The sequence below is a fragment of the Cebus imitator genome, unplaced genomic scaffold (genome assembly GCF_001604975.1).
Source record: "Cebus imitator isolate Cc_AM_T3 unplaced genomic scaffold, Cebus_imitator-1.0 Scaffold87, whole genome shotgun sequence".
Taxonomy (NCBI): Eukaryota; Metazoa; Chordata; class Mammalia; order Primates; family Cebidae; genus Cebus; species Cebus imitator.
This window is the reverse complement of record NW_016107402.1, coordinates 4,287,863-4,300,585: the sequence shown is the minus strand read 5'-3', so window position 1 is coordinate 4,300,585 and position 12,723 is coordinate 4,287,863. Positions and strand designations below refer to the sequence as shown.

Here is a 12,723-nt window from a genome sequence, read left to right as displayed (position 1 = left end):
CGGCCTGGGCAACAAGAGCAAAACTCCATCTGAAAAAAAAAAAAGACAGTAGGGGAACTGTGTCTATGGACTGGGTACTATGTGAAAACAAGCAACAACCTCATACACCAAGACCTGGACTCAGCCAAGTGGACTCTGGAGCCTGCATTCTTAACCCCCACGCTGTCTGATCAAGAGCACCCTAAAACACCTCAGAGAGAAGCTAATGCTACTGTTTTGGGCTTGAATACACTATACTGAACTTTTCTAACTCACTGTCATCTAGTGCTCACCTGCCTTGTGCAGTAATGAAGGCTGAACTCTGCCATTTGGACCTACACCTCTTCTGCAGTCCCTGCTACATTTCCAGCAGAATTCCCTCCGGCATCCATTTCCTCTGCCTTAGCAACTGAACCCATAGTCAAATTCACCTCCCTGAAGCCTTGCAGCTCCCCCACAGTGAACCTGACGCTTCCTAACTCAAAAGCCACTCCTTACCTAAATTCTTCAGTTTGAAATCCTTCCATTCTTCCCTGACTATGTGACCTAGAGCACATGACCTTTCATCTCTGAGCTCCAGTCTTCTTACCTATGAAGTGGGGCCAATAACAGCATCTATCTCAGAGCTGTTGTGAAAATCAATTGAGATAATGTAAGGAAACTTTATCTTATTTATTTATTTATCTTTTAGACGGAGTTTTGCTCTGTTGCCCACACTGGAGTGCCATGGCATGATCTCTGCTCACTGCAACATCCACCTCCCAGGTTCAAGCCATTCTCCTGCCTTAGCCTTTCGAGTAGCTGGGATTACACGCCCAGCTAATATTTTTGTATTTTAGTAGAGACAGGCTTTTACCATGTTGGCCAGCCTGGTTTCAAACTCCTGACCTCAAGTGATCCACCTGCCTTGGCCTCCCAAGGTGCTGGGGTCACAGGTGTCAGCCACTGTGTCTGGCCTGGAAATTTCATGTTATGCGAAGCCTTTCCATGGTGCCTGGTACACAGTGGATACTGAATAACTTTCCATGTCTTCCCTTTCACAATTTGGCCACATCTCTCCCTCCCTCCTTTGCATGCATCCACCCATCCAGCCCTAGTCTCCCCTCGGTTTAGCTGGCTGGAGGCTGCCATTCCTGGGCCAGCATGTGGTTCATGTGCTCTGCTGATGATATAACCCTTGGCATTCCCCTACCACCTCCCCGAATCCAGACTCACCCCCTGTGAGTGCAGATACTCCACAGTTTTGCCGATGGTGTGCAGGACGAAGCTGGCCTCCCGCTCTGAGAAGAACTTCTGCCGCAGGATCTTGTCCAGCAGCTCCCCGCCCCGCATCAGCTCTGTCACCAGGTACACGTGTTTGCCATCATCGTACACCTGCCAAAGACCTCACCGTCAGGCTCTTCTCCCCAGTGTCAGGCCTGGGCGCCCTAGTCAGCAGCATCCCAGAGCAGGGAAGAATGACATGAGCTTTAGGCATGTGTTCTGCTGTGCACTTCAGTGGCCCTGCCCTCCCCGAAAAGAGATGCTGACACTGGTCCCCTGATAGGCAAGGTCTTCAGAAAATGCTTGAGTCTGAAGGAGGGCCCTTGGGGTATGGCCAGACTGCAGAGACAAGGGTCCTCCTTCACCTTCCCATGAGCACTGGAAGGAGGATGAGAAGTCAAAGGAATGGAAAACCTGACACAAATCCTGGAGAGTTGAGTTCCTGGTCCCCACCCCAGTCTCAAGGACCCCACTCACATCTTTCAGAGTGATGATGTTGGGGTGCTGGCCGTACCGCAGAAGAATCTCAATCTCTTCTGAAGGATCCCGCTTGCTCTTGTCAATGACCTGAAGAAAGGGGCATGCACATGGCAGTGTCAGTGTGACAGGCTCCAGGGTCCTCCCCTGCTACGGAGCAGGCCTAAAGGTCTCAGCCAACACATTTCATCCATCTGCAGAGCTCAGGCACCACCCCTCCCCGCCAGATGGGGACCTGCCCCCAGCCCGGCAGCCTTGGCCAAGACATGTTCAGGAGGCCCACCTTGACAGCATACTCCATGTTGGTGGCCTTGTGGACACAGCGCTTGCACACAGAGTAGGAGCCCACACCGATCGTCTCCTTTACCACATAGCCGTCACTAAAAACCACGTTCTTCCCATGGAGTTGCTGTAGGAGACCAAAAATTGTGGCTGACCCCTGGCTCCAGAGTGCCAGGGGTCATCCCCCAGCACCCAAGGTCTTAGCTCAGTAGAGACGGCACCAGGAAAGAGCCAGGAGGCTTGGGGTGGAGTGCTAGCCATGTGACTGCAGGTGAGAGCCTACCCCTCTCTGGGCCTCAGTTTTCTTTTATTTTTTTGAGATGGAGTCTTGTTCTTTCGCCAGGCTGGAGTGCAGTGGCACAATCTTGGCTCACTGCAACCTCTGACTCCCGGATTCAGGCGATTCCCCTGCCTCAGCCTCCTGAGTAGCTGGGACTACAGGTGCACACCACCACACCCAGCTAATTTTTAAATTTTAGTAGAGACGGGGTTTCACCATGGCCAGGATGGTCTTGATCTCCTGACCTCATGATCTGCCCACCTCTGCCTCCCAAGGTGCTGGGATTACACGTGGAAGCCACCACGCCCGGCCAGTTTTCTATTCTATATGACGGGCATACTTGCTGGCTCCCAGCCTGCCTGGACTGCAGCCTGTGGTCAGAAGGCAGTGTAGGGAGTGGGCAAGAGGGTCACAACACACATGGAGAGGTCTTTAGTTCTAAAAAGCCTGAGCAGGCCTGGGAGGGATGCAGGAGCCCTGAGCTGAGTTCCAGCTGTGCTACTAACTATGGCTTTGAGTGAGTTGCCTCCCCTTTCTGGGTGTCACAGCTCATCTCAAGGTTCTGGGACATTAGCCATAGCAATGCTCAATGGTGCTTAGCGTGTGCTGTGTGCCCGGCACTATTCTAAGCACTTTCATCAGGTGACTGCACGCCCCGCGGACAGCCCTGGTTTGGGCCTGCAGTCCGTGCATCCAGTCTGATTTAGTATTTGTCCTGGATAAAGAAAGATGTCCCAGTTTGGAAAATAAATGACATAGTCACTTTAACTTTATTTTTAAATTTTATTTATTTATTTTTTGAGACAGAGTCTTGCTCTGTCACCCAGGCTGGACTGCCATGGTGCATTCTTGGCTCACTGCAACCTCCATCTCCTGGATTCAAGCAATTCTCGTGTCTCAGCCTCCCAAGTAGATGAGACTATAAGTATGTGCCAACATGCCCGGCTGATTTTTGTATTTTTAGTAGAGATGGGTTTCACCATTTTGACCAGACTGGTCTGTTTAAACTCCTGTCCTCAAGCAATCCACCCACCTTGGCCTCCCAAAGTGCTGGGATTACAGGCATGAGCCACCATGCCCAGCCCACCTTAACTTTACATATATTAACTCTAATAATCCTCATAACAACTCTATGGAGGAAGCTTCTATCATTTCCCCCATTTACAGATGAGGAAACTGAGGCACCATGAAGGGAAGTGTCTCATCCGAAATCCATTATCTGGTCAGTTGCTCATGTCTGTAATCTCAGCACTTCGAAAGGCTGAGGTGGGCGGATCACTTGAGGTCAAGAGTTTGACACTGGCCTAGCCAACATGGTGAAACCTTTTATGTACTAAAAAAAACAAAAAACAAAATTAGCTGGTGTGGCGGCGTGCATCTGTAGTCTCAGCTACTCAGGAGGCTGAGGCAGGAGAATCACTTGAAGCTGAGGTGGAGGGTGCAGTGAGCTGAGTTTGTGCCACTGCACTCCAGCCTGGGCAATAGAGCAAGACTATGTCTCTTAAAAAAAACAAAACAAAACAAAACAAAAAACCCAAAGTCCATTATCTTGTGAATCTGGAGCCCATGCAATGAGCTCTAGAGTCTATATCCTTGCCTCTCAACCCAAAACTTTCATGAAGCAGTGAAAGTGTACAAATGGGGAACAAGTGGAAAGAGACACAAGTCCTTTGCTACCCTCCTGCCAGAGACATGACAGTCACTCTGCACCACCACCCTGGGAACCCCCTGGCATATACTCAGACCCTGGCCTTGTGCTGGGAAATGTATATCCATATCATTATCCAATTATCAGGGCCACCGTGTGAGGTGGGCCTTACTGTCCCTGTTTTATGTTGGACGCCCTATGGGTCCCACAGTGGCATGAGGGTATGAACCTGGTTCTGTCTAACTCAGAGCCTGTATTCTCAGCCATTCTGCTGAGGAGCTAGAAAAGGAGAATGGCTCAGCAGCCCCTACCCCCCTCACCTGTACCACTGAGTGCAGGGGTGCCTGTGGGGCACGAGGCTTGCCGTCATCCTCCATCAGGCCAGTGGCCACGAAGCTGAAGCCCCGGAACAGCTGATGGGCCCCAGCGCTAGGCGGGATGCCTGGGGAATCTGTAGGGACGGGAGGGGATGTGAGCCTGAGGAGGTATCCTCCACCCTGAGCCAGCCCAGCAAAGGGAGAGCACAGGGCCTCCAGATCTGCCTCAGTAGCTGGCCATGGTGGGAGCCTGCAAGGGGCCCGTCCATCCTAGGCATTAGCCTAACTGCTCATATGTGTTCAGTTTTTATTTTATTTTATTTTATTTTTTTTTGAGACGGAGTTTCGCTCTTGTTACCCAGGCTGGAGTGCAATGGCGCGATCTCGGCTCACCGCAACCTCCACCTCCTGGGTTCAGGCAATTCTCCTGCCTGAGCCTCCTGAGTAGCTGGGATTACAGGCACGCGCCACCATGCCCAGCTAATTTTTTGTAGTTTTAGTAGAGACGGGGTTTCACCATGTTGACCAGGATGGTCTCGATCTCTTGACCTCGTGATCCACCCGTCTCAGCCTCCCAAAGTGCTGGGATTACAGGCGTGAGCCACCGCGCCCGGCCCTCATATGTGTTTAGATCAGTCCAGTCCTGACCCATGAGGAACATAAATGACTCCCACCTTCACTGGCCAACAGTTCACCACTTCCTGGATATTCCTCCCCAGCTTCCCTGTCTTATGTCAGCCCCTTCAGGTCTACCTCTGCACAGCAGCCAGAGAGAAGGTTCCAAGCACAAATCTGCCCCCTACCTGCACCTTTCAAAGGTTCCCCTCTGCTTTTGGGAGTAAGCCCAGCTCCTGAGTCTGGCAGTTGAGAGCCTTGTGATCCTCATCTCTCTCCACGCCACAGCTGAGCCATGTTGGACTTCCCAGATCCTTAAAGGGGTCTCTGAGCCCTTGCACACACTGTTCCCTTTAACTAATCCACTCCTTGCCTATCCTTCAAGACAGCTCACACGCTCCTCCTCTGAGAAGCCTTGGCTGATGCTCCTCCGGCCCCTGACCCCTGTGAAGCTGCACCTGTCACGCTGCCCAGTGGACTATGTGGAGAAGTGCTGGGCTCCCTGTCATCAGAGGTGTGCAAGCTGCAGTGAGAAAAGCACCCCCTCTCCTAAAACATGCCCTAATAGGAGGCCTCCCAAAACTAACACTCTACCCACCACCCACTGGCAATATCTGGCCAGAAAGTTACGATTTACCAGGCTCCTTCCCAGAAGCTCCCTCACTGGCGTCTTGCAGCAACCCCAGGGAATGCATGGGTTTGTGGCTGTGCCCTTGTTCCAGATAAGTTCACTGAGGCCCAGCAGTCAGAGCAGCCAAAGCTGATTCCCATGCCTGTCCTTGACCTATGGGCACTGTCACCTCTGCTCAGCCAAACTGTTTCCACCACACAGTGTGGCTGAGTCAGATTCTTTATCCCTGACGTGATGGTAAGCCTGTGTGTTTGGTCTTCCCCGTGGGCTGGAAGGTGCCTGGGGCAGAGGTCCTGACTTTTCTACTGTGGCCTTCACCACCCACACCCCCCCACTCCCACTCTCTCACCAGACACAAAGAGATCCACAGAGCCCCAGAGTGAGAGAGCCAGGCAAAGTGAGACAAGGACAAAGTCAGAGTCCCACGGAGCCAGAAACTCACCCGCCTGCCCACCCACACACCTCGGCCTGTCACTGTCCCTGACTATCTCTGCCCCTCAAGCTGCCACCGACTCCCAGCTTCCCTCTTGTACCAGCTCAAGACAGACAAAACAAATAAGGGACGCACCCTTGGGTGTGCGAGACGTGAACTCAGTGTCAAAGTAGAAGGTGTCATCAGGCTGAGCAACTGCTGGCTTGAAAGGTGGCTTGATCTCACGACGGTACAGCTTCTGCACAGTGGGGTGGGCACTCTGGTCACCACAGCGTCCCCAACAGCCCACCGGGAGTCCCAGGCAGGAGGAGGTGCTGGGCCTGGAACATAGGCCATGTTGCCCAGCAGACAAGGGCATGATTACTTGCCCTCAGGAGGCCAGCCTTGTCTTCAAGGGGATGCTGTTACCCTCTGCTCCTGCATCTGGGGCCCTCGCTGGCAGAGGCTCCCCTCCCACCACCCTTCCTGTGGCCAAGATGGCTGGAGGCCTGGCCAGAGCCTTGGCGTGGGTGGACACACTCACATTCCAGTCAATAGTGGAGTAGAAGACATGCCGCTTGATTTCCTCTGCCCCATCAGGGCCGGAGCCTGAAAGAGCCCAAATGAAGGGTCTGTCCCTGGATGGTGCAACTCCCAGACACCACCCTGCCCACCAAGCAGCCTCACAGAGCTCTGGGACCAGCTGCTGGGGCAGAGGGGAAAATGGGCTCACCCTGCCCAAATCTGCCCAGCCATCACCCTAAGGCCTGGCACCCACTCAGCATTTTCCACTTTCTGGAGCCTATGATGAAGAAGCTCCAATATACTAATGGGAGAAGGAAGGCCCAGAGAGTTTAGGTAACTTCTCCAAGGCCACACCATCAGGACAGAAGCTGAGGCTTGTCCTGAGACCCACAGAGAGCCCCACCTCATTCCAACGCAGGCCCCATCTCTGTTCGTCTTAACCCATTGACCTTTTCAACCATGGGACAGGCTATCACTCCATTCGACCCCAGGGGCCTGGACTGGACCTTACATAGCTGGTCATGAACCAGATGAACCCAGGAGCCAGGGAAGCCAACACATACTGAACACCTACTACACGCCAGGTGTGCTCACAAAACCTCATGTAATCAACAGAGCCCTGAAGCAAGCTTGGGATCATCATCCCCCATTGAGATGAGGAACCTGGGGCGCAGACAGGTGAAGTCACCTGCCCGGGGTCACTTAGTTCATAAATGGCCTCATTTGTTTAAAAAATATTTATGGAGGGACTGCTTCGTGCCAGGCAATGGGGACCTGACACAGAGGCGGGATTGGGACCTGCGCCTTCTGATTCCTGAGCTCATGCTCTTCCTCTTGTGCCAGCAGCCTTGGCGGAGAAGCTGTGTGGGGGCCTCTGTCCTTGTCCCCAGAGGGAGTAGGGATGACTCAGTTCCTGCCTTCCCCCTACACACAGGTCAACCCCCCGCTCCACAACACCACACATGGAGCCAGAAGGCAGGGTGGCCCGCGGCATTGTCTGCCCACACAAAGGACAACGGCCCCTTTCAGCCCAGATGTGGCCCCGTGGCCCAGGCTGCAGCTGTACCCAGCTCCCCACCGCCACATCCCCTCCCCTGAGCTGGGGTTACTTACCGAGCCGGTTGGCAGGATTCCGCTTGAATAGGGCCCGCAGGAGGCTCTGGGCTTCAGTGCTCAGAAACTGGGGCATGCCTAACTTCGCCCTGAAACAGTCCCCGGGACTCATCAGGGCTGAGCCCCGCCCCAGAGGCCCCATTTTCCCCCAGCCCTGTCCAGGCCCAGTTCCCAGCTCAGTCTAGACAAGCCATCCACTAATTTACTTCCCACAGAATTCAGGGAGCCCACCCACAGTCCCCTATGGAGGAAAGAGGGGCTCTGGAAGTTATCATCTTTTTTGTTTTTTGTTTTTGGAGATGGAGTCTCACTCTGTAGCCCAGGCTGGAGTACAAGTGGTGCAATCTTGGCTCACTGCCACCTCCACCTCCCGGGTCCCAGTTCAAGCAACTCTCCTGCCTCAGCCTCATGAGTAGCTGGGATTACAGGCATGTGCCACCTGTAATGCCCAGCTAATTTTTGTATTTTTAGTAGAGACGGGGTTTCACCATGTTGGCCAGGCTGGTCTTGAACTCCTAACCTTGTGATCTGCCCGCCTCAGCCTCCCAAAGTGCTGGGATTACAGGTGTGAGCCAACTCGCCTGGGCTGGAAGGTGTAATGTTTAACCCAGAGGAGTGTCTCATTAGTGAGGGAATCTGAGGCAGGGACAGGGTAATATTCTGATCCCCACTGGGCCTGGGGCCTGGGGCTTGGGAGAGTTCATTGTTTTTTTTTTTTTTTTTTGAGGTGGAGTTTCACTCGTTACCCAGGCTGGAGTGCAATGGCACGATCTCGGCTTACCACAACCTCCACCTCCTGGGTTCAAGCAATTCTCTTGCCTCACCCTCCCGAGTAGCTGGGACTACAGGTGCGCGCCACGATGCCCAGCTAATTTTTGTATTTTTAGTAGAGACCGGTTTCACCATGTTGACCAGGATGATCTCGATTTCTTGACCTCGTGATCCACCCACCTTGGCCTCCCAAAGTGCTGGGATTATAGGGGTGAGCCACCGCGCCCGGCCCGGGAGAGTCCATTGGTATCAGGGCAGGGCTGGGACTTACTTCAGAATCAATGTCATGGTCTCCTTCCGGTCCTTCCCCTGGAAGGGCAGGGAGCCCGTCAGCATCTCAAACTACAGAGGACAAGGGTCTATTCAGGAGCTGATCCCTGACTCCCCCACACCTCCCACCTCCCCCCATCTAGGCCCCTCTGCCCTAGTCCCAGGATCATCCAAGTCCACCTGGAGCAAGAATTATGTCTGTCCCTCTTGCCTCGATAACCAGACCACCAGGTAGGTGCAGCAGTGGGGGCACGAGGCTGGGGAGAAGCCCAGCACTGAGTTAGGCATGTCCCAGATGGGGTGAAGCCTGGGATCTTCCAAGGAAGAAAACTGCAGCTGTGTGTAGGGTGAAGCCAGCATGGCTGTGAGAGGAGACGGGGAGAGCCCTAGAGAAGATCAACCCCCTCACTGTACGGACGGGGAGACTGAGGCCAGAGGCTTGGGTGGGATCCTTTATCCTTGTCTGGGCACTCACCATCAATACCCCGTAGGACCACCAATCTGCACTGTGGGAGTGGCCCTGGCGGTTGACGACCTCGGGGGCCATGTACTCCACTGTCCCGCAGAAGGAGTAGGCCTTCTTCTCGTGGTCAATGGCCTCCTTGCTCAGGCCAAAGTCTACAGCAGGGAGGGCAGGAGGATACATCTCAGAATCCCTGTCTTCCTTGCTGCCACCCACTGCACACCCAGCCCCTGTGACCAGAGGCTGGAAGGCATAACCCCCATGACACTCAGGAGGAAGCTAAGGCCCTGAGAGGTCAGGTGACTTCCCCAGCATTACACAGTGAGGGTCTGGGATTCCAACCGATGGTATTCCAAGTCTGAGGCTTGGATTTCTGACCACTTCCAAGTAACTGGCACAGCCTCTCGGGAAGAACGAGCCCCCAGCACTCAGCCGAGACCTATCAGGACCTTGTTCTGCCCTCCCCTGGGGCCCAAGAGGGCAGGCGCCCTCCACTCACCAGTGAGTTTGATGTGGCCCTCCTCATCCAGAAGGATGCTGTAATAGAGGAATGGGGGTCAGGGCCCCTCAGCTGTGGCCACCGTGTGGGTGGTGGTGTCACCACAGGGCTGTGGGAGCTGGGCTCAGCCCAGAGGAGGTGCTCTGCCCAGTTCTCTCTGATGACCGGGTGGGTGTTGCAGGGTGATGGCAGTGTCATGCGGGTATGTTGCCTATCGTTTTTGCTAATTCTTGAAACAACTGTGTGAGGTAGGTGCTATTAGGGCTCCATTTTGCGAATGAGGAAACTAAGGCTCAGGGCAGTTAAGTAGCTCTACGGTCATCGAGCTAGTAGGTCTAGCTAGTAGGTGGAGACAGGATTTGAATACAGGGCTGCCTAACACTAAAGCCAGATCTTATTCCAACTCACCACCTGCCCCTGGCTCCTTAGTTATCATTTAACAGTAGATATATATATATATATATATATATATATATATATACACTTTTTTTTTGAGACAGAGTTTCACTCTTGTTGCCCAGGCTGGAGTGCAATGGCACAATCTCAGCTCACCACAACCTCTGCCTCCCAGGTTCAAGCGATTCTCCTGCCTCAGCCTCCCGCGTAGCTGGGATTATAGGCATGTGTCACCACGCCTGGCTAATTTTATATTTTTTTGTAGAGACAGGGTTTCTCCATGTTGGTCAGGCTGGTCTCGAACTCCTGACCTCAGCTGATCTGCCCGCCTCGGGCTCCCAAAGTGCTGGGATTACAGGCATGAGCCACCACACCTGGCCAAGGGTAGTTAGCTATTAGGGAAAATTCTAGAGGGCTATATCAAGGAAAGATCTTTAAAGGTAGCAGCATCTCAGATGTCACACTAGATTAGCAAAAAAGGTGGGGAACATACCTGCTTGGAATGTACCTGGTCCTTGGTAATGGTAGCATTAGACTGGGAAGCTGCCACTACCACCCACCCCACTCACCCATTCCTCAGATTGCCCAAGACAGGGGGACGTTCCTGGACAAAGCCTTGCCCACCCACCTCAGGATGGCCCTGTTCTGGAAGAGGCCTCCCCTGGGGAGGCTGGGTGTGGCTGGAGGCTTCACTCACTTCTCAGGCTTGAGGTCTCTGTAAATGATACCCAGGCTGTGCAGGTGGTCCAGGCCCAGAGCCAGCTCGGCCAGGTAAAACTTCACATCCTCTTCCGTGAACATCACCTGCAACAGACAGGAGGGGCTTCAGCAGGGACCTCCTCTTCCTTAAAAGCGGGAGCACTGGGTAGTCAGCAGCTTCCTGGTCCTGAAAGGGCCACCCTGGGAGGATCCAGGCCATTTAGCCTTCTTGTCATACAGAGGATTTGAAGTATGAAATGACTAAGATGCAAGTCACTCATTGTGGCATTGTTCAGAAATAGAAAGGACTGGAAAGGCTGGAATAAGCTGTCTCCCCTGCATAATGGAGTGCTTTGCAGCCATTAACTAGAACAAGGAGTTTCTCCATGTCTTGATATGGAGTGAGCTCCAAGATATACTATCTTGAAAAAAAGCAAGGTATAGAACAATGCATGCAGAATAGTACTTTTTACATAAGAAAGTGGGGGTAGGAATTCAGAGCATAAATCGGATTTGTTTGCAAAAGAAACATGGGAAGGTTAAATAAGAAACCAATAAAAGGCTCAGCACGGTGGCTCACGCCTGTAATCCCAGCACTTTGGGAGGCCATGGCAGGTGGATCACCTGAGGTCAGGAGTTCGAGACCAGCCTGACCAACATGGAGAAACCCCGTCTATAAAAAAAAAAAGAAACCAATAAAAATGTTTACCTATGGATAAGGGGCCTGGGGTGGGAGAAAGACTTCTTCATGAATATTTTTTTTTGAATCATATAAATAGATTACTTATTCACACATTAAAATAACAATTTAAAAAAATGTTTTTTAAGTTGGGTTCTCTTTAAAGTCTGAATTGTATGAATGGTCCCATTTTCTAGCTCAAATCCTTTTCTATTGGTTCAAAATCCTTTTGGATGACATGTGGGACATGACTGCTAAAGTCTCTGGCTCTCTGGGCGACTTTGGGCTTCTCTTCAATCTTCACAGCTCTGTCCAGAGCAGCCCTGGAAGAATGCAGGTGTTTAGGTGAGAGGAACCCTTAGTTCCCTGGAGTTTTGTTGGGAGAAACTCTCAGAGGCCCTGCCGGTGTATGGCCTCCATCCCAGGGTGAGTGGTGTTTCCTGGGCCAGGGGCTGCTAGGCAGGCCTGGGTGGTTGCAGGTTCAGGCCATATTGAACACATTCTGTACAGGGCCCTGGATGGGTCTTGTCATTCCCCAGCTCTATCCCGGGGCTCTTTGGCAGTAGATGTCAGCTCACCTCTTTTGAGAGCCGTGTGAAGAGGTCCCCACCACGCAAGAAGTCCAGAATGAGATAGAGCTTGCCCTCGGTCTGGAAGGCTGGGGAGAGGGAAAAAGGCAATGGTAGAGTCAGTGGGACCTTGTGACCTGCTCCTCCAGCCCCAGCTCCCTTGGCCTGCCAGGCAGGCGGTGGGACAGTGTACAGACCCAGAGGCAAGGGTGAAGGACGAGTGGGGTGGGAGCTCAGGTAGGGCCTGCAGGTTTACCATAGTGCAGCTTCACCACAAATGGGTGGTTTACATCAGCCAGGATGTCTCTCTCCATCTTGGTCCGAACGCGGTCACGTACTGGATAGACAGGAAAGGAAGTCACCAGCAGGTCAGACACTCAACACAGCCACTCCCAAGCCCGTGCTAAGGGCTCTCTTTTCCACTTGTTCCTCCACATCTGAGCTCCTAAGGCCCCTTCACTCAGGGCTTTGGGGACACTCAATCCTCAGGTTTCTTCCTTCCTTCCCAGGAGCCAGGAAGGCTCCTTGGCCCCACCCCTCACAGCAGTGACCACAGCTGGGGCCTTGGAGCCTGGCCCATTGCTCTGGTCCCTTCTCCCACCACTCCCCATCAAGGGCTGTTAATCAGCCAGTCTGAGCAACCTGCTCCCCTGGGTGCCCTGATCCTCAGATTTTGCCTCTGCACCTCCTCCTGGCATGCCTTCACCAGCCCCACTCTCCATGTGGCATAAAAATTCCGAAATTCAGGCCGGGCGCGGTGGCTCAAGCCTGTAATCCCAGAACTTTGGGAGGCCGAGGCAGGTGGATCACGAGGTCAAGAGATCGAGACCATCCT

The 12,723-nt window shown here is 53.1% G+C and overlaps 1 protein-coding gene across 1 annotated transcript in view; it reads right to left on the bottom strand.

The window, feature by feature from the left end:
* Positions 1-12,227, bottom strand: part of RPS6KA1 (ribosomal protein S6 kinase A1) — a 26,963-nt gene extending 14,736 nt beyond the window's left edge. The window contains exons 1-13 of the mRNA XM_017534802.2: positions 12,145-12,227; positions 11,898-11,977; positions 10,639-10,745; positions 9,546-9,583; positions 9,059-9,201; positions 8,585-8,655; positions 7,543-7,631; positions 6,449-6,513; positions 6,061-6,163; positions 4,250-4,380; positions 2,003-2,128; positions 1,720-1,809; positions 1,195-1,353 (exon numbers count right to left, since the gene is read on the bottom strand). Of these exons, the coding sequence (XP_017390291.2) occupies positions 1,195-1,353; positions 1,720-1,809; positions 2,003-2,128; positions 4,250-4,380; positions 6,061-6,163; positions 6,449-6,513; positions 7,543-7,631; positions 8,585-8,655; positions 9,059-9,201; positions 9,546-9,583; positions 10,639-10,745; positions 11,898-11,977; positions 12,145-12,202 (1,260 nt within the window). The 5' untranslated portion in view covers positions 12,203-12,227. The remainder of the gene's footprint in view (positions 1-1,194; positions 1,354-1,719; positions 1,810-2,002; positions 2,129-4,249; positions 4,381-6,060; positions 6,164-6,448; positions 6,514-7,542; positions 7,632-8,584; positions 8,656-9,058; positions 9,202-9,545; positions 9,584-10,638; positions 10,746-11,897; positions 11,978-12,144) is intronic.
* Positions 12,228-12,723: the final 496 nt, after the last annotated feature.